Source organism: Ischnura elegans, chromosome 4 (assembly GCF_921293095.1).
Source record: "Ischnura elegans chromosome 4, ioIscEleg1.1, whole genome shotgun sequence".
NCBI lineage: Eukaryota > Metazoa > Arthropoda > Insecta > Odonata > Coenagrionidae > Ischnura > Ischnura elegans.
Window position 1 is genome coordinate 1,956,243 of NC_060249.1, and position 27,355 is coordinate 1,983,597.

At 38.8% G+C, this 27,355-nt stretch overlaps 2 protein-coding genes and 1 long non-coding RNA gene across 4 annotated transcripts; 2 read left to right on the forward strand and 1 right to left on the reverse strand.

Annotated features, from left to right (window-relative positions):
• The first annotated feature begins 3,534 nt into the window (after positions 1–3,534).
• LOC124156988 (cytoplasmic dynein 2 light intermediate chain 1) lies at positions 3,535–17,534 on the forward strand. Of its 2 annotated transcripts, none has more exons than XM_046531436.1 (9): positions 3,535–3,743; positions 3,922–4,007; positions 4,090–4,191; positions 4,268–4,537; positions 4,616–4,684; positions 4,771–4,931; positions 6,437–6,584; positions 17,237–17,329; positions 17,412–17,534. In XM_046531436.1, exons 1-9 carry the CDS (start codon positions 3,725–3,727, stop codon positions 17,442–17,444), a joined length of 981 nt encoding a protein of 326 aa, XP_046387392.1. In that variant the 5' UTR covers positions 3,535–3,724; the 3' UTR covers positions 17,445–17,534. The 2 variants fall into 2 exon arrangements, with proteins under 2 accessions (XP_046387392.1, XP_046387391.1); XM_046531435.1 differs by having other exon boundaries at positions 3,536–3,743; positions 3,893–4,007.
• LOC124156989 (H/ACA ribonucleoprotein complex subunit 3) lies at positions 17,456–18,042 on the reverse strand. The gene has a single exon (XM_046531437.1). The coding sequence runs from the start codon at positions 17,974–17,976 to the stop codon at positions 17,782–17,784; it is 195 nt and encodes a 64-aa protein (XP_046387393.1). The 5' UTR covers positions 17,977–18,042; the 3' UTR covers positions 17,456–17,781.
• A 6,672-nt stretch (positions 18,043–24,714) lies between these two features.
• Positions 24,715–26,155, forward strand: LOC124156990. The gene is made up of 3 exons (XR_006864502.1): positions 24,715–24,880; positions 24,967–25,048; positions 26,024–26,155. It is a non-coding gene; the product is annotated as an uncharacterized LOC124156990 (long non-coding RNA).
• Positions 26,156–27,355: the final 1,200 nt, after the last annotated feature.

A 27,355-nucleotide genomic window follows, 5' to 3' on the forward strand; every position in this document is an offset into this window, starting at 1 on the left:
TTCCTCCTCCTAGTATCCTCTTGGTGCAAACTCTTTTGCAGTTGTATGAGTTCACAGTACATTTTTGGTCTATGCACATTTTTAGACAAACACAATGATCAATGTTGTGGAGCAGGGTGTAAGCTGATTCAGTGCATGGTCTAGGGAAATCGTTTTTTCCATCGTTTGCTGTTACATATGTATACCATCATCATTTCTGCTTAGCTCCTTTACCTATTAATCCTGCCATGTGACCATGTATTCCAAGTTTCCAATTTCTCTGAGTATTATCCTTCCCGAGAAATGCATCAGCTTGCCATAAAAGCAGAAGAAAAGCCACAACAAATGTTATAACACCCCTATCCAAGTAAAAACCACTGCACAAAATTATCCCTTCATAGAGACACGTTGCTGCAATATGTGTGTGGTTGTTTTGGCATTTTGTAGAAGAAATTTTGGGCATTTTTCAAAAGTTTTCTTTAAATAATAATTTTGGTAATAACTCTGGATGGTCATTGTTGTATGTAATCCTCCCTTTTCAACTGCTTTGTTCTTATATTGTCACTCCTATTCATAATTTCCATGATTCTTATATTCCGAATGCTTTCTTCCCTTGATTAGCCGGCTGCGCTTTGCCAGATGTCCATTTTTATGTTGAATACATAGTAGGTTTCTGATCATTAGATTTTATACCCATACTTAACAGGCGTAAGTTACTGTGCTTTTCACTGTTGTGTTGTATATCCTCTTTTTTATTTTCATTGGATATTTCCTGGCCCCATAACGAGTGATTCAAAAATGCAAATGACTTTTTTCCTTCACTGTATCTTTATTTGATGGCTGCCTCCCAAGGAGGAAAGAAAGTCAACATGACATCACTTTGACTGCAGAATGACCCACGAAAAGTCACTATTCTGTCATAACTGTGAAGGTGACTTTTTTTGGGTCATTCTCATGTCAAAGTGATGTCATTTTGACTTTGAATTCATTGTACAAGTTTTCACTGAAAGTGAAATTTGTCAAATACTGTCTACGATACTCACTCTCTCCGCATTTCACCCTGAAGGTTGGTTTGGAAAGGTGAGGGTAGAGCTCACCCCAAACACTTCACACAACCCGGCATGCGAATATCACACATTAAGGAGGGGGCTAGTTCTACAGATGATTGATAACGTATTAATTTTGGGGAGCCCAAAACTCCACCCCAGATTTGAACCCCAGCTCCATCGTTTTTGTTTTCAGCAATTTGTATCCCCATAGATATTAATACTCTTCTAAGTGTCCCATTGCTGCTCCCATACGTACATTTTATTTTGTCGATATATCGAGTATACTCATATCCAGACCCCAATTTTTATAATTGTCTATTATTTTTTATATAAATATATGTCCTGTTGTCATAATCTTGTGATATAATAACTTAGTCGGTCTGAATAGCTTTAGGTGAACATTTTTCTTTCATTTAAAGGTATTTCCAAGGAGTTCATTGCCTTTTCAAACTTTGAAGTACTTGATCTTAGTATATGATAAATACAAACAATTAACGTGGTGGATAATAAATAAGGTGAATATCAACATTCCTCTGTACCTGGGGAGATGGAAAACTCTCACGACCTACAGGTTAGCAGTTACCTTAAGACTTAACCCCATTGGTAGCAGTGCTGGCTGGGTCAAGTTCTCAGGTTTGAGTAAAATAAGGCACCTAATATCGGTGAAGGTTGGTTTGCATGGGGCAACCCCCTATGAAAAATTTGTATAAAACCTGTATAAAATTGTATAAAAATTTTGTATACATTCTGTATAGAATAATATACAAGTTGTATACAGTCTCTATACAGATTGTATAAAATCTCTATACAGATTTTATACAGTCTGTATATGTTATATACAAAAATGAGTGTATACAATTTGTACCCATCTGTACAAAGGGTACCCTGGTATGTCCTCCTTACAATTATCTAATTATGTTTTCAGTTCAAGACCTATTGCCAGGCTAGTAGCCAGGGCACGTTGGCACAGTCTGAACAATTTAGACTGTGACGCTGGTACGTATGTAATGAGTTCAATAAGTATGGGGATGTACTCTTCTTATTTCATGAAATTTGGCTCTGAATCGCACAAAGGCTCAACGCCTCCCCTGATAAAGGGGAAGGAAGAAAACGGGCTACGTGGATAGAATAAAGTGTTTAGTGGCACTTATCATGGCCTCCTTTAATAATTATTAAAGGAGGCCATGTTTAGCCATAAAATTGCTTCCGGAAGGTCTTTGGAGGCGTGCGTGTTGTATACACTAACGATTTTCTGCCAAATCGCAAGGATAGTTAATCGATTTATTGCATTACATAATCAGTACATTTTGTCTCAATCAATACATGCAGGGGTACAGCTAGGAATTAAGGCTGGGGGGGGGGGGGGGTTAAGGTGCAACTAATACCAGGGTGTGTGGGGGTATGGAATACCCACCAGGATAAGCAGAAGGTACGAGATTAATAAATTGCGGAATTTTATGATAAACGGTGAGTTTTACGGCTTTCTGAGGGATGTTTTTAATCCTTACACTATTCTATTAGTAATAGTAATCCAAATAAGTGAAATGGACTAAACTCAAAATTTCTCTGAGCTCTAGGGGGGGGGGGGAGGGTTTATCCCCCCAAAACCCCCCCTCGATATGCCACTGAATACATGATACTGAAAATTAAATCGTTGATTTCTTCTGAAATGTTCGTCGTCATTATGTATAGGTTTCCATATATAGGTATTTGATTTCGAAATCTACCTGAATTTTTGAAAATTTTAGAACTTCTGGGCTCTGATGTACTGCGAGCAGTCGCTGTGAGGGAAAATTTTCGGGGGAGGACTAAAGCTCCCCTGGCCCCCCTCTTCCCCTAGCTAGGTGTCTCTGATATTTTATTCGAGTGTAGTAGGTCGTCTTGATAGGCTCATTTTCCAAATAAGAAGGAAAGTCCCAACAACAGATTTCGTTTAAATTTAGCTAGGTGAAATGGAAAATGGACACACATGAGAAGCAGTTTTTGTTTCAGCCGCCAACGCTTAATACTTTTCGAAATATTAGCTACGGAAGTACCAGGATAACGACTGCATTTATGCAACCCGCAGCGCAACAAAATACCCTCTTCATCCATGGAGGCCATGATCCATGCCCTCAGTTGGCGAAGAGTAGTGACGGTGTATTGTTGTGCTATGGTTTGTATACATTCAGGCGTTTTCGTCTTACTGTCCGTTGCTAAACCATGACCCATGAAGGAACTTTATTGTACCTACGGATATCCCCCAAAAGTAAAAATAACTGAATCGATGGATCAAACACGCACACGGTTACTTTCACAGTTGAATAAATCATTCTCCAAGTTTCCCAATCATTCTACTGTAATTAGATTATAAAATATAATTTTTAAACATATTTATGCGTAACTTAAATCAATTGATTTAAATAATACGCCTTTGATTCTATGAACTCGACGTTCAGGCGATCTTGAACCGATCGAACCCCGTCCGATATCGATATTTACGCTCGTTCCGATAGCGGTAACCATGGCAATCAACTTTCAAACAATGGAATGGGGGTTACATGGTTACTCCAGTTTTATTGTCTTAAAAAACGGCCTAGGTGGAGGTGTGGACATTCAGCCGGTTTGTAATGGCGATACATGGCCGTTTTGATCGTGGCAAAAGCTTAGATGTTAAAAGAATTATTTGGGATTGGAGATTATTTTGAAGAACGGTGATGACTGCAGGATGGAAAGGTAATTACGTATGTTGTTAAGTATTAACATTCTGAGTTATAATCATCAAAAATATGGATCGAGGCTGAGGAAACCAATTTAAACGGTAACTTTTGGAGTCACGAGTGCCACTAATTTTCAATACGTTGATGTTACGCAATTTTTTTTAGTAAACCGAGTATCCTTGATCTTGCCATAGACATAAACTCCAGAAGTGCGAATGCACAAGGACTGGAATCGCAATCAGGAGATAGCTCGGTGTTTTTCATCGGGAGTAAAGGAGTTGTACGTTTGCCTCTGATTCAGTATAAGCACTTAAGAATGATTAAAAATTTGCAATTGATTAGTACCTATATCTTCATTTTAGGGAAAGTCAAGTTTGATAAACTTACTGCAAGACAAAAATGAAGTGCCAAAGTCAACTCTTGCCTTTGATTACACTTTCATCAGGAGAAGTGGGAAGAGTATGGTATGCATGCGGAAGGTCATGATTAATATGTATATATCATCAGTCAATTTCAGAACTAATCTCAATCTTCATATAGCTCAAAGATGTCTGCCACGTCTTGGAGCTTGGTGGAGGCACTTCATTTTCCAACTTGATTGACACACCCATAAGAACCATTGGCAATTTAAAGAAGATGGCAGTTATTCTGATGGTTGACGTGTCAGAACCAAATCAGCTTTGGTTCACTGTGGAGCACCTAATTACAAAAACATACCAAGTTTTGTCCCAATATGCAAGGGAGAAAAAAATAATGGACGACCTGACAGCCAAAGCTTGGGAAAGAATGGGGGATATGGAACATCATCAGGTGATTGACCAATCTCCACCTCACATTGTACATGCTTTCTTAAAACTGGAAGTTGATTCTAAAGTCCACTATTTCTAGGACATATCTGCCATTATGCCATTTCCTGTACCACTTGTGATTGTTGGAGGGAAATACGATGTGTTTCAGGTAGATGGAGATTTCGCTTCTCTTAGATCATTTTGAAGTGTAGAAAGCTGCAGTCATTTAAAAATAATTTCAATCACTATTTGCAGAAACTAGACTCGGAAGACAGAGACATGATAAGCCAAACTTTGAGAAGTATAGCCCATGGACACGGAGCAATGCTATTGTACTACAGCTTGAAAGATCAAGTTTTGTGTAAGCGAGCAAAAGATACTCTCATTCAGTTGGCGTTCTCCTTATCCTATTTGAAGTAAGTAAAGGAATTGAATATACATTGTAAAATTGGGTGAATTCAAGGTGGTTAGTGCTACCACAACAGCTGCGTGATATTACCCCCTGAATGAGACTGTTAGGTGGCAAGTCAAAGTGTAAGCACCCAGTCATTTTTTGAAGGTGGTTCAAGGCGGTTAGTGCTACCACAACAGCTGCGTGATGTTACCCCCTGAATGAGACTATTACGTGGCAAGTCAAAGTGTAAGCGCCCAGTCGTTTTTTGAAACTGTCTTTTAGTCTGCTACTTGCCTGACCACTTGCCGCAGATCGGCAGGAGCCCAAGTATTAGTTCTAGGTGAGCAAGGGTGTGTTGTTAAATGGTGAAAAAAGCCCCTACGTAGAGTAAACTTGACTTTTTACATTGAGGGAGGTTGAAAATATGCTACCAAGTGGTCTACTTTCATGCTTAGTGAAACCTAGAAGTTCTTGCTATGCAATGCATTCCTCCATTTCCCAAGGTAGTTCCTAGTATGTACTTTTCTCTGTGTCCTTCTTTGTCTGTCCCAAGTACTAAGCGCTAGTTATTCCTCAGGGTAATTTTCCGTCAATTATTCCCTCCCTCATGTAATTACTGTCTGATGTCATGTCTATCCAACTGTGCGTCCTCGTCTAGCGTATGGTGCTCCTCAGTTACCATTCTTCAGATTACACCACCTTTTTTCTCACCCTATGCGTCCATTTGATCTTCAACACTCAACACCAGCACCAGATGTAGAAGGCTTCAGGTTCTTTTCTGATTGACCAAACTTCTGATCTGCCACTGCTGCAGCCAATGTTTTCACTAATGTTACCGTGTCTGTATTATAACTCTCTTACGGCCTGGTCACATGTTACGTTAACCTGTATGAGTTAACATGTAAATGCATGAACGATTTTGGTGGACCAGAATGAAAAACGCACGATTGCATGATCCAAGTTAGAACAGGTTCTATTTTCTGTTCATTCATTTGCACAAGTTTTGGTGGTTTCACGGTGCATTTTTGCATGCATTCACATGTTCATACGTTTAGGCACTTACTAGATATGGGTTGATGTATCGTGTAACCAGGCCGTAAGAGCAGAGTAGCTCTCACTGGTCTGTGCAAATAGTTGAGGTACCGTACCAATCTCAGTAGCTACTTGATCAGTTGTAATGAAATTAACTGGAAGTTTGAAAAGGAAAATTTTTGTCTTTGTGTTAGCTATATTTTCAAGAACTTATCCATTAACATGAGAGTTGAAAAATGAAGGATTGGACTTATGAAAGGTGTACACCAGAGAAGAACTTTGTAGTAGTTGCATGAGTGCCAAAAACTGTTGCTGAAAGAAACTCAGCTATTTTCTTTATCTCCAGATTTACGTTCAATTTTAAAGGACTGTTGGCACAACCAGTCAAGTTGTTACTGAGATACATACAACATTTCAAACTCAGGTACCTTGACTCGACTTTAGGCCTTAGCTGACATTACACTTATTTCAATGGATTCGTTTTTCATTCCATAGTAAGCATGTGTGTTTGGACCACTTGAAGCCTCTCTCAATACCTCCTGGAGCAGACTCCTTCCAGTTGATTGGAAGTCTTCCCATGAGTTGCAGTCTATCTGTGGCAATGCAGAGATGGAAGCATAGTTTCACCTCACAGTTCCCACAGGTGTGTGTGCAAGTCAGATATTAATTTACTTTAAATGCATTTATAACTGTCCTCTAGTAAAGGGTGCGGGTTCTTGCCCTTGGTGTCGGGAAGCGAATAATCACACACAAGTATTTGAAGTTTTTGACCCAAAGTTTATTTCCATTCAAAACCCCAACATCCAAATCAATTCAATGAATATACATAAAGTAATAATGAATTTGTGCATCTAGAATAGCCAAAATTTAGAATATTACCAATGTCTCGGGAAGGAGAGGAGCTGCTGGTGATGGCACGGGTGGATAGCGAGGTGCTTAGGTCGCACGGGCCATACGGCCCGCGCTTCGACTCCAACTGATGGCTACATTGCTGACTGACCGCTGGTGACTGAGTAACTGAGTCAAGTAAGTGAGTCCCTGAGTGCCTCCTGAGTGCGAGAGTGCTAATAGCATCTCAACCGTGCCATTATATAGGGAAGTGGAACCAGGATGTTTTCGTCCAAAAGGAAGGGGAAGAGGAAGGTTAGGCGTTCTGGAAAGTGAAAAGCAGTGGCGGCTTGCCCATAAGGACTCTCGGACGCCGCCCCTCCCAAATATTTGAAAAAGTAAAAAAAATAAATATCCATTAATTTATAATTAAACATCTAATTAATCAAAGTGTTTTTTCAGTCCCATACATCGAAAGTATTGGAAAAACACGAAAAGAAATGGCGCGAGAAGTTCGTATTTGTAGCCGTGGGGCGCTGGCCAGAACGTCCCAATCCATCCCCATGCAGTTATATGGAGAGTGGTAGTGGTGGGGGCCGCTGGTGCTATGACGCGTCTAACGTTGTGTCTTATGGAGGTCTTGGGACGTCGTCCGAGAATGCGCAGAGCGACGTGTGAGTTGATATCGCTGCGCAGGCCGGCGGGCGTATAAACTGGCGTCTACTTGGTGCTGCCACAGAAAAGGGACGTACGGAATCAGAATGGTCACTGTACTGGGTGTAGTTATACGATTTTAATTTTTAATTACTGGTAAGTATTGATACAGAAAATAAATTATCTCATTATACTTGCGTTTTTGGGTGTTTGAATTCCGGAACACATAAAATCCAACCAGTTAAAGGCCGTATTGACGTAGGAAAACTATTATCGAGTATTTGCCACAGTTCTGTTATGATTACGAATTTCAAGAACCTTGGGGAAACTAATGTTATAATGTTTAGGCCTGAACAATGTATTCATATCTTCCCGATGATTAGAAATGCGGTACCTAGGTATATAAAAATAGCTATTTTTCAGATAAATTTATCAAAAGACCCGCAGTATTAGGAAAAATCAGTTAACATTCCCCACTGATTTATAATTTAAGAAATAGGTGCGTGCGTGATAGGGTGAAGGATTAAACATGATTTAACCCGTAAAACGTGACTTTAAATAGAGTCATTCAATGAATGTCAAGAAGTTTCGCGTACAATGCACCTTTTGTGTGTAGGTTCATCATTTTTCTAGCCGTCCTTGTTGTATTAGTTCATGTTCACCTAATTCCTCAGTGGCAGAGCGGTAGCTGTCTGACGGAAAATGTCCACTTGGGTCTGATTTAAGTGGCTTCGAAGAGTTCATATCAGTGCGGAGATCCTTACAGCTCTTATTTGTGGTTCAGAGCCGTCTTCTTTTACGATCTAGAATTTATTTTCTATTATATCATGGCAATGATTTCGAAGACATGGTTATTCCAAGTGCGACCCGTTGGCGTTTCGTGTGTTTGCCACATATGAATCTTAGACTCAAGGAGATGGTGCGTGACGTCTTTTGTTTGCTTGAGTGCCTTTGCTGACCTTAAATTCGTCCCTCAGCTGAATCATCATTTGTGGACCACGACTTCTATCTCCCTTGAGTCTTCCTTATAGTAACGCAAGACTCTCCTTAAGAACGGAGTGAAATGAGTTCAGACATCATTTTTGAGGAGTTAACTGTGCTTAATTGCCGATTAAGAAGTTTCTTAGTGCTAAGTGTACATTCAAGAAGACAATTTTGAATTAATCAACAGTGCTCGTTTTTGTTTTAGGGAAATATAGGGAAAAATTGTCCCCAAATCTGTGTCCTGGCACCTTGTTCTTTTTGGTCGTATTTTTCGTCGGCTCATTTTGTGTCGTCCCTTGTTTATTTATAGACTAGCGCCCTTGCTATGTGTTCAATCGGAAAGAAATGGTTGTCCGGCGCTGATTTCAACGAACGTGTAATTGATCACTTTGCTGGACAAAAGGAAAGAAGGATGGACTTGTGCAATATAACTAAAGGCATGTGAGTATTTCAGATTTTGTTAAAAATGTGTGAGAAATATTTAATTATTGATTTTAAATCATACTGTATTCAAGAAGCAACGCGAACACCGCAATCAAAGTTTACATCTACAATAGCAAAGCGCGCGCATTCTAGTAGTGTTTGTTGCCTAGTGGAAGTCAGTGACGCTCCCCTCCCTCCTCAGGTGTTACAAGTGTCATTGCTACCTAAATCTTTGCAAATGTCGAATAGATTTGACAAATAACGCATTATGATTGCAAAACGAACAACATAAGTGTATTGCGGGCATATCCGCACGAAGAATGTAGGCGCTAAAACCTAAAGTTACGTATTTTCGTTTGTATTTGCAAAATATCGCAGCAATTATATTTTTATTCTTCAAGATCATTGATCAGTATAATCGAGAGTCCGGACTAAGCGGATCTGCATGAACGAGAGTCTACCGCATTTAGTATTTATTAATCAAGCTTTATTAGGAAAACTAGGTATTTTTGTTGAAAAAAACGGAACATATGGCATTACTAAATTTTATTCCTAGATTGCCGTAAAAACTTAATAAAATACACGAAATATTAAAAAAGTGGAGTGGTGCCCGGTGGAGTGCGCCCCCCCAGGCATTTGACTCACGAGCCGCCACTGGTGAAAAGGTGCAAATACCGAGGCATAGTTTGTCATAGCTGGCTATTCTGAGACGTCACACAACAACATATTTGTACATATTTTGGAAATGGAAATCTTCCATTTTACGGCATGTTAATTTGCAATTGCAAATTTTAGGACATGTTAAATTGCAATATTCAAAAAAAAAATAAATAAAAATATTTATACACAAGGAAACAAAGAAATACCATTAAATCGTCCATATTCCTAATTCTGTTTCACTTCTATATTTTCAATCCTTTTTTTATCACTAAAAACGAAACAACACAAAAAAGAAATAATTCAAAGTAAATTGGAAAGAAAATGTTTGTAAATGACAAAAAAAAATTCAAGTCCTATTGATTAAGAAAAACCAAATACATACAAATTTTCAATATCAATTCTATTCCACATGTTCACTTCACTTTTCCTCTTTTTATCACCCTCCTTTGCTGTGCTTTAAGTCCATTGTTTATTCACACAGATCCAAAGTGACTATTCGTTGCCGAAGCGAATATCAGTTCACTGTTTTCTTGAGGAATTTGGGGAGGGATAAGATGAATTGGGGAAAACATGGGCACACTTCACTTTGTCACTAGACACATTACACGCTTAACACCAATTGTTTGTGTTATTTTTCAAAGATCACTCTTTTACACTCAATAAAATTTTCAAGGATATGTTTTACTAATGCCTTAACCTTTTCCCTAGCCGGCCTATGCTATATCATCTCATTAAACAAATGGTTTCAATTATCCCTTATGATAATCACGGTCATCTTGTAAAATTCCTCACACTCTTGGGACCCATCTCTTATTAATATCCCCATTTTATTTTTTAACAGATTCCCTCTTTAAAAACACAATTATCTATCCTCTCTCTCTTATTCTCTCTTTACATTTCTCCACCCGGGATCGTTATCCTGTTCGTACCATATCAACCTTTGATTCCCCCAAAAATCAAGCGTAAGTTAACAACTTCCGACAGGTTACGAGACAGTGCATCTGCATTATAGTGTTTTAATAGGCATGTGTGGGATCGGAAAATTGTACTCGCTCAATGGAAGGTAGCCGCGCCTCACGCTTGCAGATCGGTCCTTCAGCGACAATATCAATTCCAATTTCAATTATCAGCAAACCCACTAAAGCCTTTAAACTAAATATGCATCGAAATACTATATTTAGAACACTAGCAAGAGGCATTCCCTAAGTTGGCACCGTAGATTCACCTCGCCTAGTTTAATTGCCGGCTAGCGCAAGTGACTGCATATGGCTAGTGGCATTCTTATGAGCCAATGCTTGCTTCTAAAGTATGACTGATACTGAATGCAGAAAAAAAAGGTTCAATAAAATCGAGGTACCAAAGTACAGGTCAATTACTCTAGAATTCCTTCAATGTCGCAAACGCAGCGACGACTAGCTTAGACCATCTCAATTGCAAACCTTTATTAAAATATGCTCAATTCCCAGTATAACATTAATCGGAAACTGTTATTAGAGCAACTACCCAGATTTCGCTCATTATCCGAGCCCTATCTCTTACGGGTTCCAGAGAGACAAATTACTCAACTTGATGAGGATTCCCATACTCATCGGGACAAATAGGGGCTTCAAAATTACTTATACTAACTATCGACTAAGAAAATTCAGAAAACTAATATCTAATTGTCGGCCAAGAAAATTCACGAAAAGGCATAGCAATCATTTCCTTGATTTTTTTTCCACTCAAAGTTCTTATTAAGTCTCGTAATCACCAATGTCCTTTGTTGTCGGTGATGATCTTCCTTCATTCCGCCAACTGCTTAGACTGCTTCAGTTGGTGACTCCGCCGCTCTCGAGGCGAAGTGAAAGTACCCCGGCGACAGTCTCTGTGATGCCTCCGGCTCTGTAGGCGTTGGTCAGCCGTCGTTGTCCGTCTGACAAGGTGCCTCCTCCAAAATACCGCATTGTTATGACAGCTATTTAGGATTCAGCTCTCCCGGACTTATTACTTGCGAAAAAGATGGGCGAGCAATTGCCACTCGCATCCACCATTTACCACCAAGCTCCACTTCCCGAGAAAGTGTTTCACGACATATCAAATATAGTTTTTCTGGCGATTTAAAGTATTTCGCGGAATTTATTACCCAAACAATTAACTCTACAGACGCAAAGAATGTAAAGTCAGTGTGATTATCATTCCGATGCGTGTAAGGTGATCATAAATGAGCCTTACACTACCTAGGCAGTAATCCCACAGTCTTTTGGGATGTAATTACCACTCCCTCCCACAGGGAGGCTATGGCAAAACAATCCCACTGCTGCCACCATTGTCAAGGGTGCGGATTCTTGCCCTTGGTGTCGGAAAGCGAATAATCACACACAAGTATTTGAAGTTTTTAACCCAATATTTATTTCCCTTTAAAATCCCAGTTTCCCAATCAATTCAATGAATATACATAAAGTAAAAATGAATTTGTGCGTCTAGAATAGCCAAAATTTAGAATATTACCAATGTCTTGGGAAGGAGAGGAGCTGCTGGTGATGGCACGGGTGGATAACGAGGTGCTTAGGTCGCACGGGCCATATGGCCCGCGCTTCGACTCCAACTGACGGCTACATTGCTGACTGACCGCAGGTGACTGAGTAACCGAGTCAAGTAAGTGAGTCCCTGAGTGCGAGAGTGCTAATAGCATCTCAACCGTGCCATTATATAGGGAAGTGGAACCAGGATGTTTTCGTCCAAAAATAAGGGGAAAGGAAGGGGAAGAGGAAGGTTAGGCATTCTTGAAAGTGAAAAGGTGCAAATCCCGAGGCATAGTTTGTCATAGCTGGCTATTCTGAGACGTCACGCAACAACATATTTGTACATATTTTGGAAATGGAAATCTTCCATTTCCGGATCACTACACTCTGTTCTATCACCAAAAGCTTGGGATGTTCTTCAGAGCATATTGTGGTCCTCATCTGGGAAGATGTTTGTGATGACAAAAGAAACACAAGAGAAGAAATATGAAAAACTCCATTGCTGGTTACAAAAGAAAATGGCCTCATTAATCAGCTGAGGTTCTTTAATCTCAGCGGGCAGTACCCAAGTGAAGCTGCCATATCTCTACTCTTTCGGGTTCTTAACTTCATCATTGCACCTGGAAACATGCCAATAATGAAGAATGTCACGGGGGTTGAGGATGAGGGGTAAACTGGAGGAAGGAGTAGGTGGAGATATTCAGTGTATAAGTTGATTACTCGTCGCCTATTCCACTCACTTTATTTGGTACACCTCAACTGCTTTAAACCCTCCTTTGTCATTATCTGGTGAATGTATGTATTCCCCATCGAAAATCACAGTGCAGTGTAGAAATTGGTCGAGGTGTACCAAAATAAGTGTGCGGAATAGAAAAACACATCAATATATTTATTGAACCATGAGCAATTCTACAAAGCCTGCTTGCATACAATTGAAGACATTCATACAGAGAGATGTGGAATGCATTGTAGAAAGAGCAGAACCTCATAAGTCAAAATTGACTGGAGAAGATAGACTAGCCCTGAGAGAGAACTGAAAAGAGACCACCACTGACTGATCGTGCTGGTGGACAAAAGCAATGCTATGATTTATAATGATAAGGTTGAGTTCACTCAGATCTGAAGTCACCATTCATATAAAGAATTCAGGGAATGAAAGGGAAAGATTAGTTGAAACGGAAAAGAGATCTTTGTCACCCAGCCACTCCCCCAAAACCTATAAAATAAAAGAAAACATGGAAGTTGTTTCCCAGTTTTTATGAATTGGTGATGTCATTCAGAGTTTCCCATTGGGTCGTTCGATTTTTGAACCATTCATTTATCAAAGGAAATGATCACAAATTGAGAGTAAAACAACAAACAATTTAAGGCCTCGTAGTAGCTGAGATGAGGTGACCCACTTGATGTGAGTCTGTGACATCAACAACTTATCTGTGAAAGTGTTAAGGGGGCAATTCTGTGCCGCAAATAGCTCTATAATAGCAGTACAGTCTGTTGAGAACTTGGTGGCCCCTGCTCGGACGTTGGTTTTGGGCACGGTATTTGGAGATCACATCACATAATGCCATTTGGAGAAGTACTATGGTTGGTTGGGGTGTTGGTTGAAATAAGTTTTTTGCTTGGGACTTAGTGGTTCACCTCCCCCCCATTGCTCCCTCACCACAGCCACAATCCCCTCCACTCGGTGGAGTTCTGTGCATTCAGGAACCGCTTAGTTTTTCCGGACTGTAGGCAGCAGATTTTTTCATCATTTCAGATCATTTTTTTTAGTGCTATCGCAATGGAAGGTGGAAAAAAATGGGAGACCAAATCCACTTCAATCCCCTCTACGAATCAAGCCAAGTTTGTGTTGTTCTCTTAGAATAAAATTAAATTTTTCATCCTCTCTAAATCAGTGGCTTAAAATGTAGTAAATGTATAAAGGGGGTGTACATATATATACCTAGTAGTTGAACTTCATTTGCATTATAACTGTGTATTTATATTTAATGTACATTTATATATTTTTCATTTTTTTGTAAATTTTCACCATACATCTCCTAACGTGTACATATATCAACTTTACTTATAATAATGAAAGAGATTCCGGTTAGGAAGTTTACAGAACAGTAAAATATTATTGCAGGAGGCATACTAATCATTAACAGAAAACTTGCTTTGTTTTACTTTTCATAAGCAGACATACACAATCATTCAGTTCCGACTTCCATAAGAAGCAAGGGCCAAAGTGGTCAAGATACTAAGGTGTGATGTCTTATAATATTTATCTCAATTTTTAGCAAGACTAACAGGACTGTATCAAATTATTTTATGCTTGTTATTTGATGATTGCAATGAGCACAAGCTAATTAGTAGCTTGTCCATAATTTATCAAAATAGCTAAATACATATTAACATTTGAAGAATCTATTGGAAATAACAAATGGTGCTATAAACATTAATTATGATGGGTTGATGAAGGGGTTATGGGGTACTCCAGTAGTTAACCTTACTTCAATAAAGTAAACGAAAGTAAATTCGACCACGTTTATTGTGATGGTAAGCGATACACTTGCTCAATGTCTCTTACGCGCGATAGTCCTTCTCCGTCGCCGTTTCGTCAGCGTCTCTCTCTCTCACAGCGCCTTCCTGGCGCTCGGTTCAGAGCACCCTGATAGCGGCAGCAGGGACCTCGGGGTCCCAGGGCAACGACCTCGGCCAGGTGGCTGGCCTTGGTGACGGCAATCGAAATCAAGAGCTCCGCCACAGTTGAAAATCGTGAAAACTGCTTTTCTTTATAGATTTCTGCCTCATCAGATTAGCCTAAAATGATTATTGCTCTACCATCTTAGTAGTATTTTTTGTGTAATAATCATGAGTACACATATAAGTCCCAAGTAAATATTAGAGCAGAACATTAAGGAAAATGGATTTTATCGGTAAGTGTATCCGGTAGAAAATAGATTTAGCCAAGGTGTTTTAGAAAATAGGGAAGTTAATGGGAGGATCACCATGGAAGATAAGGAAGGCTACAAAAGAGTATGATATGAAGCCCTACACTTAGAGGTGCAGAAATGCAGACTTGAGTAGGGTACGAAAACTGTGCTGTAACTCATCCAACTCCTCAGTTAAACTGGAAGTGCCATTTAATGTAAGGGTGATGGAAAATTAGAAGCATTGGGCAAGAGAGGATGTTGCTAAGCATATGTTAGGTTCCAAATACATCTGTGATTTTAATTTCTAAGGTCTCCACTACCTATGTAAAGGGAGAAAGTGGGAGTTTTTGGAGCAGTCTGAAATTTCTATGGCCTGTCAAAGCAATTGTGTGTGCTTGGTAATTGACCTTCTGAACCCTTCCACTCCTCACCTTTAGAGTCATACTTCCTCGACATCAAGCTGAATGCATCAGCTCTCTATCCCTGAAAAGACAGAGAACACCTCATAGATACACACCTTTTAGCCACTCCTCCACTTCCTTACGACCCCCTCCACCTCCAAAAAATGTATGAATTAGCTCACACTTTCAGTCTTTGCACCATGATTATGAGTAAGTTGGCCAAAACATGGGTCGGTTATCAAAAATCAGTGGACAAGACAATTGTATGTCAGTGATTATGCTCCACAAAATATCACCATTTACTCTTATGTTAGCCTTAAGCAAGAAAGACTAACCATTCACCACCAACAACATAAACTCAAGTATAAGGTAATTGTTGGTGAGAGCTTTTGTGTAGATTATCCTGCTACATACATGCTTTCTCAAAAACTCTCACCATCGTAACCAGAAGGAATATGCTCATGAAGTGTGCTTTTCTATTACTGCCACCTCAACAAATTCTGGTCTCTAGAGAATCGTTGCCAAAACAATTCCCGAATTGTGGTCACTGTTTGTATAAAAACAGTAAAGGGCTCTGATAGACCAATCTTGTTCTGCGTCTTTCTGCACCAATGGAAAATTTACTAATTATATAATAAAAATGGCAGAGAGCCCTGGACGCTTGACGGTGAGAGAGATAAGAAAAGAGGCATTTAAGTGCAATATTACAGAAAATTTCTGAAATGCCCTGGGAGGCAAGAGTCATGAACAAGTACGTTTTAAACAGGATAGGAGAAATAATGGTGTCTAATTAGAGCACTAAATTAAAGAAGCAATGCCTGAATTAGCCATTTTCTCCAGCATGAAATCTTAGTCAAAACCATACTGCAAAAAAGAGTGAAAGGGAAAATCATTAGGGTAGACAGGACTTCATGGGACAGATGGTGAAGGACCTTATATGCCAATGGTACAGAGAAGTGAGAAGACCGGCCCAAGACTGAATGAAGTGGAAGGTTCTAGCAGAACACATTGTAACCTGAAAAGAAGAGTTTGGAAAAATAAACACCACCTGGGTGTAACACTTACGCAAGTGTTCCATCACGGATAGGAAAGCGAGAGAGAGAGGGGAAAAAAATTTGGGAGGCCACAGCAGATGTTGAATCACCAATTAAGAGCACTGAAAGCCACACTTGGCAGTAAATGTGGTCCTGAATGTACTAGCTATGATGGAATTAGCACGAATTGCCATCCAAGATGTAGATTTGTAAAAACCAATACAATGAAAGCCTGGTAATTTGTACATGCTTGGGAAGTGTATAATTTTCAGGTAGTGTAAATACTATGAAATGGATGTTTCTTCACCTTTCTAAAAAAATAATCTTTATGCCTTTGAGGTATTGGATGTAGACTTATACATTTATTAAATCTACCTATTATCTTGCCAACATTTATATTTACTTAGGTTAAGTTTTCTTTACTCGGTGCATTAAATGGAAAATTTCACAATTATTATTTCCACATCACCAGGGGTTGAGAATTTTTGTGAACTGATGCATTAGTGAAAACTTTCTCAAAATATACAAAAATTAGAACCTCCAATAATTTTAGTTAATAGGAAAATTAATAATATTGATATAGGATTTTAACCTTTTTTTATTGTTTTACTTCATAAAATTCTAAGCCCAAGTGGTGGAAAAAAAATTTGTGAAATGGTGGAATGGAAATTGGTTGAATCTTTAAAAAATACTTCCTCCATCCAATGACTTCTCGACAAGTATAAATACCACTGAATTTATTCAATTGAAAACGGGGCTATAAACTAGGTTATTCCGTACTCTACCACTAGGCTGATTTTCGCATTACTTTTCAAGTTTGCGAATGCAACTATACGCACACAAGGTTATCACTATATTGACATAGATCCAACATATCGTTCTCCCTTTCTCGCAGGAGAGTGAAAGCACAATAATACCGGACGACCCGGGGAAAGACAAGAATTTCGAGGAACCCGCCATCGACGCTCTGAAATCTCAGAAAAATGAGGTACGTGTAACCAGTTGAAAAATTAATGCTATTAAAAAGTTTTATACCACTTCATCCCACATGTGACTCATCTTCTTCATAGGAATTCGACAAGTACCACTGGGAAATGGAATGAAATATTCGGAGTTCCAGAGAATCATGTGTTCATTTCATTGGTATAATGTATATCTACGTACAATAAAGGCAAAACATTTCGAAACATGAATTGGTCTTGGAGTGACAAGGATTTTAATAGTAAATCCGAAACCACATGGCACTACTTCAAATTCGAATAAGAGGTATCCGCTCATTACACATCAAGGTATTTTCCCAAATATTAACAAAGGTTGGAATCTTGTGTCAGGTAAGAAAGGGATGCCAATCACTTATAATATCAATAAAAGTTGCACTAAATAAGCACTTCAATTCGAATTAAGTCATTTTCGTACTCCAACAATGTCTTCCACGGCATCTTAGTATATAATTGGCGGCTGCTGGATTGGAAGTAAGTTAAACCTCCTCTTTATGGCCACACGTTGCTTAGAATACTTGTCCTCCGGAGAAAATCTTGCTGGATGTGCGGACATGGTTGGTTTCCCACTCTTATCAAGTTTTTTAAATGTGTACACACGGTCTCCATTTTCATCTAACATGTACATGAGATACATTTTAAGAGAAAAATATGGTCCTGCTAATATTGATGCTTGGCTCGCACTGCTACTGTTGAGGTTCACCTACAATTGAGCATAAGTCAACATCAGTAACCATCTTTATGAAGTGAAAGACTCAGGAACGCTGGAAAAAATAATATTATACTCTTCCGGGAGAATTACCACAACAATTATTGGAATTGCAGTGAAAATAGCCATTTACTTACAGAACTTGAATTGTAAACAACAATTCACACGCGGTGCACCCAATGGCCAATGGCATGTACAGCAAAACCGCAAAACAAACGAAACTTAGATTAGCGAGCGTGACTTCACCATTTAGTTCATCGGTTCGTCGCTAGGTTGGTCTGACAGCTAGCAGTCCTTTCTCGGGGTTGGAGGGAGCCATGCGCAAGCGTACCGACATGTAAAAGTCGGCTGAGTGAGTGCGTGTTGATTATGTGCTGCAGGTGTTACATTTCGTGCAAATAGAAGTGCAATTGGGAGCTATTTTATGGATACTTTGTGAGGACCGGGGAGCCGTGCCACCACACTGTGTGAGGAATGGAAACCCTATCGGTACAGGTGAGATTTCTTCTTGTCTCGAGAACATATCCTTCGGTTCCTGTTTTATTATTTACCTTTGACTACGGTGGTCGTGATTTATTTACCGGGGTTACCTTAGCTGCAACTTCATCTTAAGGATGCATGATTCGAGAAAATATGCCGCTTGATTACCTGAGCTAAAAAATTCTAATCTCTACTTCCTCGACAGTGTGTTTCAAAGATTTCAATCGTTTCTGAAGTCATCAACGGATATGGAATTCCGTTGTTTCGTGATGGGGATCGATCGACATTGTTTTCATTATTCCATTTGCTGTTCTGTGAGTGATAACAATTTTTTCTGCATGACGTGGAATGAAAAAGTCAACGGCATTCTGTCCTGCTTAAGTTTCCATTTTCGTCATTGACAGGTATCTCTTTCCTATGCTCCACATATGCATCTCGTTCTGATCATACTTGTGGGTGCTCTTACACCGATGTACTGTGTGAGTTCCTTTATTCATTCCTGCAATCATGATTTTGAAAGCAATCGTCTGTCTCATTTGCTTGTGGAGGGGAGTTCACCTTGCGAGGTTGCGAGCCTGCCGCTCGGTCGTGCGCTCTGGGCAAACAAAAAAGAGGCGACTCTTGTCATGCCCGCGAAAAAATCAATGCCCCCTCCAGACGCGACTGACTGGCTTATATATTCCTGGCTGCCAATGTAATACGGTAAAATCTCTGTAATCCGCTCTTGCGGTAATACGATACGTCCCGTAATCTGGGCTAAGGACCTCGCATCGGCTTAAAAAATTTCGTCACTTTTCGATAAAAAGGCCTTTCACTGTACACCGAGATTTTGATTGATATTTGCAATGAGTGTGTCCATTATGTTCTCATTTTATTTGTTGAAAGGTTTGGTAAGATGTACCACTACGCCGGAAGAAGTATGCAATTTAAGGAGTAAAATAATGGGTTCCTGCGATGGGAGTGTTTACTTTAATTACCCAATAACTGTCCGCTACGAAGTCGACATTTAATCCCTAAATTAATATGATGACAACTAGACCTGCTGTATGTTTAGCAGATAGAATCTCTCTGGTCACACTTTCATGCGCCAAATATTCATATGCCTAGAGAATGGCTGCACATTTTATTAGTGTGTTACCCTCTCTAGTATCCTACGTTTTTTTATTATTTAATGTGCCACATTTTCATTAATACGTTGTTCCACCCAATTTAAAACAGTACATTTTTTTTACGTTTCTCTGTGATCCATCTGCTAAATTTCCAGAACTGCAGCCAAAACATGAAGACATGGAAACCGCATTCAGCGCACCAAACCTCATTTCCACAGCTCAATATTTGAAGGAAGCTAAGGCAAAATGTATACAGAATGACTGAATGGCACGTTTCATAGTATATGTATAGATGCGCATTAAGGAGGGTTGTATTTGTTCCGGGAGATATCCTGTTATCAGGTGTTTTCAGTGGCAATTGACGAAAGAAATATCAACCATTCACCAATTTTCCTGCAAGTTTAAGAAAAGTAAGAACACGCGAAAATTATCCGCAATTTACTTGAGAAGTTATAGTGACTGTATGGTATTGCTCAGTTTTGTCACGGTTGCATCACCAAGGTCTAACAGTAGCTGTTGGAAGAGTAAAAATCTTCTAGTGAACTACGCATATGTTTATCGTGTAGTTTAGTCCCTGGCAGTGTACATGTGCATACTTTTATATTTGTGGAATATTTCTTGGATCATAGGTCTTAATTTAAAAAAATACAGAATTAAAAAATGATGTAACATTTAAGAACAACGTTTGGGAACTTTATTTTTCCATTTGAAAGGGGTGTTTACGGTTACATTCAAAATTTTCTAGACAAGACAACTCCGTGCGATGAATGCGACGGTGTGAATGGTAAGTGCCATAGAGGTCCCTCTATGGTAAGTGCCCTTGGGACATGCCCACCATTTCCATTGAAAAAAAAGAACACGAGCAGCGCTGCGAACTCGGCCACGAGGGATCGGAGAGAATTCGAAGCACTGCTATGTGTAATGGGTGTGAGGTTAGTGGTACTTTTCTGGGGCCAAGAAATGGTCAGGTCTACTGGACGGAAGGGCGACCCTTTTTCGAACCTTTCACCGGGTCTCAGAGATAATCCGGGTCCTCCCGAGACGGGCGTCACAGTATGAGGTAACCGCTGCCGATATGACCTTTCGTAGTACATTTTTTACTTTACTAATGCCAGTACTTGGAGGTAAACAATTACACCTATCATACTCATTGCCGTTGAGCGATTAAATGCGTCTTTTGATCGAGGTTCTACGATGAGAAATAAGGATTTTACGAAAAGTGATCAAATTGACGCCCATTGCCTCCGCTGAAATGGCAACGCCGAAATTTTGTGAGTGGAGGGGGGAACGCGAAAAGCTCCTTTTTCTTCCCCCACCCCAACATGCGGCATGCAACAGGACCGCCACATGCACACCGCACGGTCGTAGAAGTATTAGTGTTTGGCAGGGTGTGAGTTTTCACCGACCTGCACTACTTTTTTATTCTTCTAAATCCGCATAACTCCATGCGAGCAGTCTCTCGGGTCTTTGGCAGGGGGTGACCAACCACCAGCATGCAGCACGTAAGAATCCCCACTAGCGCGCTCCCCAATGGAGCAATGGATGAATGAAAGCATATAATCTACATCATTTTTATACGTGCACATTCATTCGTAGTTAAAGTAGATTTATATCATTGACGCTAATATTGAGGCTCTTCTATGGCCTAGGGAGACAACAGAATGAAGCCAATATCTACACTCAAAAAAAGGATTGGATGAGACATCCAGTTTGAATTGGATAAGTGAAAGTTGGATGCAGTATCCACTGTAACAGACACGGCAACCAACGCGATTAGGTGGTATATCTAATTAAATTGGACAATCATAACTTGGTTGTAGTGTCCAAGTGTTGGTCCCCACACCAATCTCGAACATATCCACGACCACCGAGAGACAAGGCCTGAGCGCTCTATCGTGACGTCACGAGTCGTAGGCGGACGGAGGGAGTAACGAAGACTGCCATTGATATCGCCGATTGGTGGGGAATGCGTAAGAAAACCAAACGATATGTGAACAGACATTTCTCCGGCTACAATTTTCCTTATATAATATCATATGTACTTACATTTAAATGATGTTAACAGTAAATCCCTACCACGGGAAACATAAATGTTTCGAATGGACCAACGTCTTCGCCGAAAAATCTTCTTTGAAGAGAAACAGCTTGCTTCCAAATGCATTCGAAACCTCGAGAATATCATTAAAAGTCTTATATTCAGTAAAACATTTTTTTACGCATCAGTGGTACTTATAACGTAGAAGTCATAGGATTTTTACATCCTTCACGGGGCTTCTATTTTTTCAGCATCGCTGCATTAAACGATAATGAAATTAAAAAGTTGTTCTTACACATGCGCAAGATTAGAATAAAACTAGATTGTGCTTCTATTAAATTACATAGGGATTGTTTTGATTAGACCTATCTGCAAACTATAATTTCTTGGCAATTTATGCACTTAATGGAGCGAATTGTAACCTTTTAAGAAACGGTGAACTAGGATTTGCTGCTTTAAAGTACCTGGGGAAATTGTTTTGAATGGAAAAATACCATATCCTACCTGATAACACAGAAATGTAGCATATAATGCATTCAGTTGGGAAAATAATAGTTTTCCTTATCGATCCAGTTGTTGCGAATACATTTAAACATATAGATAGAGTCAAGGCTTTAGAGTAATGGTCAAGAATGATGAGAAGGATGTGGATAAACTATACTCAGCCTTGGTGGATTGGTGAAGAGAGATACTGCCTTCCTGTTGATTGATTTGTTTTCACTTGTAACACAAACCACATCCAGACCAGCTTTTTCGAGACCAATGATGACTTTCTTCAGAATATCTTTTAGAACACAGGCTGACAGAGTACTCACTCGCAAAATATGGACAACATCTTTAAATGAATATATTAAGTTCTCTACCGCGAACACATGAGCACTAGAAGCTACACTGCTGGAGTTATAAGCAGGTCCTACTATACATCTGCCCTTGTAGTCAAGAAAGGGTTTCAAATGAACCTTATCCATCATAAGGGTGATATAACGCTCGTGGCTCTGTAATGAGATACTCGGTGCTTCACGTTAGATAGAAACCCATGCTCAATTTGCTCATTAATTGGACCAACTTTAAAAGAAGAGCAGAGCCGTTTGATAGTAACTGGATGTGGGAAAACCAAATTACTAGAATTGCGAGCAAATTTATGAACTTCAGGAGATATTGACAAAACATTGCAGCAAATACAAGTATGTCACATATGCACGTTACTTACCTTCTTTTCTTGAACCTACCTACCTTTTTCATCCTGGAACAAGAGACATTTGTGAATTGATAAAGTTATTCAAAGATTAATTTGCAGTCTTTAATTTTGCATTCTTCCAGTAGAGTTACATTATCGCTATAAATATTTATATTATTTGTGGAGTTTTTAAATTCTATCCAACACATCATAGGTACTTTTCATACATGAAAGAGGCTTGAAAAAGTGGAGTGAATTTGCCAATTGCTTTTAATTCCCTTTTTCAGTGGTATACTTTGATATTATTATGAATGTATACTATTAATGAGTAAGTAATAAGAGGTGGTGCACACTCTTCCAAATGCTTTTTCTAAGCTAGACTCTCAGCTCTAAGCTAAAACAGCTTCCACAGTAGCACTTTCAAGAAGCTGTTCCCTCATTGATGGCGCATCCCTGGTCTGCTCTGAAGTGGTAAGGTACCCAGGGCAATCAGGGAGGATCCTTGGCATGGCACCATCCCTCAGTTTTGGGCTGTTCAGTGGTACAGCCAGCAGTTTTCCTGACTTCTCATCGAAGTAGGAGATTTAATGAAGCACATCTTCAAACAGAAAATGCCGGATACACACCTTAAAAATAGAGATAATTTTATTGGTACACGGAAAATCAACTGTATTTCAAGTGAAGAATACCTTCGTCTGATAAGGGTGTAGTAAACAAGAGTTAAATAATTCGCTGTGCACACAATGGTATTTAGATTAACAATATTTGATCTGCAATGCCAACTTAGACATGGGCCATATTTATCTCGCTTGTAAGTAGCCCATTTATTCATCCCGAGCGTTTCACATATTTCCATATTTTATTAACTTCTGAAGAATCATTCATTTAATACCCTCGAATAGTTTAAGTTTTCGCTCTCTACACAATCGTTCTCAGATTAGCACGATTAGTTAGTAAATATTACCTATGTAAGAACTACTTAATGCAAAAAATCCACCAGTAATACCACCCTATGCATGCGTAAACATACAAATAATGTAAAATGCCACCGTAGGCATGGGTCATATTTATTACACAAGTAGGTATCCCATTTATTCATCCCGAGTGTTTCACATGTTTCCACAATTTACTAATAACAAAAAATATTCATAACACCCTCAAAAAATCAAGTTCTTCTTAATAACAACACCTTAGAACACGAGGGTAAGCGCCGTATTCTATTTTGCGTTGATATGCGAGAATTTCAAAGACATTTAAGTACTATGAAATAATCAAAACCATTAATTATTCAAGCGATAACGCAAATAATATTGAAATCAACCTGCAAATACACTCGAGAGTAGAATTGTTTCAAGAAACCAATAACAATTCGTCTACCGGTCAATGCTTACATCAAATATATTTTTAATTCACTTTTAATGACGATCAACATTTACATTATACAAACATTTCCCTGAATAATCACGCCGTCCAAATAGAAAGAAAAAGATGGTAACTCACCCAGGAATATTTCGTCGGCTGGAGGTCTTTTCTTGGAATGATAAGTATCCATTTTCTCTTCGTCTCTTCGTCATTAGGAAATTTGAAAACGCACACTTTCGTTTCCTCCGTGTATTTTCCTCTGCACAGAGGCAGACAACACTAGTACACCATTTTTTGAACACTTATATTCAATACTGTTGCCCACAAAACCATCGCAAAAGCTTTAAAACTCCAAATAACTTAGCGTTCAACAACCTAATCACCATTTTCACCGCTATGGCTTATAAATATAAACAACTGCAAGCATTGTCGGAGGGCGTGGTTGATAACCTACGGCTCGTGACGTCAGACAATTAGAAGGCATCAGCGCTCAGGCCTTGTCTCTCGGTGGTCGTGACATATCCCTCATCCAATAGTTGGATCCCGCAGCCAACTCGATGGATAAGGCGACTATTATCGCTTCTGCGTCAGTCATCACTATAGCGACGGACTCCCAAACAGTTCTTATAATAAACAACTCGTAAGTGAGCATGTTTGGCGTGCTTTGTGGTAAGTAAATAGCTTTTAAGTTTGCTCTTGCAAGTGAGAAAATATTGCCATTCAATGCCAATTTTAATACTTTTTTTATATCTTAGAGCACTTTAATACGAGAAGATGACCGAGCTAAGGATTTTCTTGATGCTATGGGCCTGAACCTTCTCAAGGAAAAATTTACCGGTAAGCTTGCCTATTGTGTATCGTTATTATGCATAACTCTTATTTTATTTCACCGTTCAAGATTTTATCTTGTGGGTTGATATTATCCCTTGGTTGGATATTGTATTTTTCAACCCATACGTTTTCTCGAAAGTACTTCCGATCAATTTTGATGAGTACCATATGAATTATACATTTCGCTACTAAATAGATGAATGCATTTTAACTTAATACATGTGTATTACAATATCACTTTTACTGAATGAAATGTTTGTATTCTCATTTAATCCATTGATGAAAAGTTTCAAGTAGTTTTCCATTAGATTTCAATTTCAATTGGATTGGATTGCTATTTCATGCACACCGGATAACCTGAGTTCCACTGTACAAGTAGAAATACAGACACTTATGCACTAATTATGCGAAGGACTCTACCCTAAATTTATATAATATAAAAGTGTAATATCAGACACTAGCTTCTTCCAGAGACCTCTTTATTCATTTCATATCACAATTTCTTATTCTCCTCTCCTTCCTTCCAGCTCCTATTTAAATGGCTTCCCTCTCAACAATTCCCTCTCTCTTTTCAACAGCTCATCGGCAACAATCCAAACATAAATATCAAATAAATAATAGAAATCAAAACATAAACATAATATCAAACGTTACAATGCGTATGAACTGCAATATAGAGCTGTGTATCAGGAAATTTAGAACTCAAATCGAGGGTATATAGACCTATATACAACAGTATCCATATTGCAAGGTGTAACATACCACAGAATTTTTAAAATCATTTTTCTCCTAATCTAGTTATTCTTGATGTTTACATGACAAGAAGTTACGGCTGATTTATGTACTGTATAAATAGCTTAAGTTATGAGTAGGAAGTAGCTTCCTTTTCATGCAAAAGGTTGGTAAATAATTGCAAAAGAGTATAACGAATAATCATACAGGCTAGTTTAATTATGTAAATATTTTATATATTTATTTCAGTTCCTTAGTGTAAGATTGTGAGGTGTTGATGGACACTGAACTTATAGGAAAATTCCCCGTGAGTTTGTGTCAGCTTGCCTTGAGGTGCCTTGGGTGAAGAGGAAGTTCACTCGTTGCCGAAGTGGAAAATGTGTTGCAGTTGGTTTCGACGATTTCAGCCTTCCTGAATTTGGAAAAGTGGACAGAATAATTTCCAACGAAAATGACTGAGCGTTTCGTCTACAAAGCTCTGTACACCTTAGTTTTCGACAAATTTTTGATGTTTACGAAGTTCTTGAAACCAGCATAGTAAACTACATCAATGTTGAAAACTTAGTATATTTTCAGCCTGTAATTTATGTGAGAATGCCGGACTATAGCAGCAAAATTGTATGCAGCCTTCGGATATTGTGTAACAAAATTTTTCAACTGAAAGTTTGTTTCTTTTTAAAAAGATGCTTCATTTTTTAATAAATACGTTTTATAAAAGATTACTGCTTTCTTATATCATTTAACCTATTTGCATTATTTATGGCATTCAATTCCACATGATAGTGATCCGAGGTGAGTAAGTCTTCAAGGTAACAAGTTGCAGTGAAAATTATGAACTCCAAAATTTGAGGTAAATAAACATATTATTAAAAAAAATGCATTTTCTAACTCTAATGTTCGTCGTAAGTGGTGGAAATAGTACGACAAAAGGATATTATAATGTTACTTTCAAATGGTGACACTATTAATAATAATATCCGTTGAAATATTACCCATTCATTAAACGCTACGACAACAATAGGGTTGTTCACCATATTTTTTTTATTTAAGAAATCGAAAGATCGTGCTTCAGAAGGAGCAATGACAATAATATTATGCTATTTTCTTCATTGTACATGTTTAGAGAAGGCTTTAAACAGTGACAAATTTTACGTTACGCCAAAAAGCCCTACTTCCATCTTGAATTGATGTGTGACGTCACAAGCCTGTAGATGCCCTACTGCAGTGTTGTTTAAGTGGCTCAGCAGGGTTATTCCACTTTTTTTCAAGATCTCCAGCGTCTGCCGCCAGATCAGTGTTTAAAGAAAATCCAAATTTATCCTTTAATAAGAGTAATAATAAGCAAAATTACCCTTACTTGTACATATTTATTGCTCATCATATCATAATAGCACTAAAACGTACACATTTCACGAGTTGTCTTTTTGATACATATAATCAGTATATTCCGAATCAACTGTTTCAATGAAAAACTTGACTCACAATAAATATAAAACACTAATAAAACATGATAATCGGTTTTCCAATCACTCTACACACGCTAAAAGAATTTGCACTCCTTGAAGTTCGAAAGATTCTCCA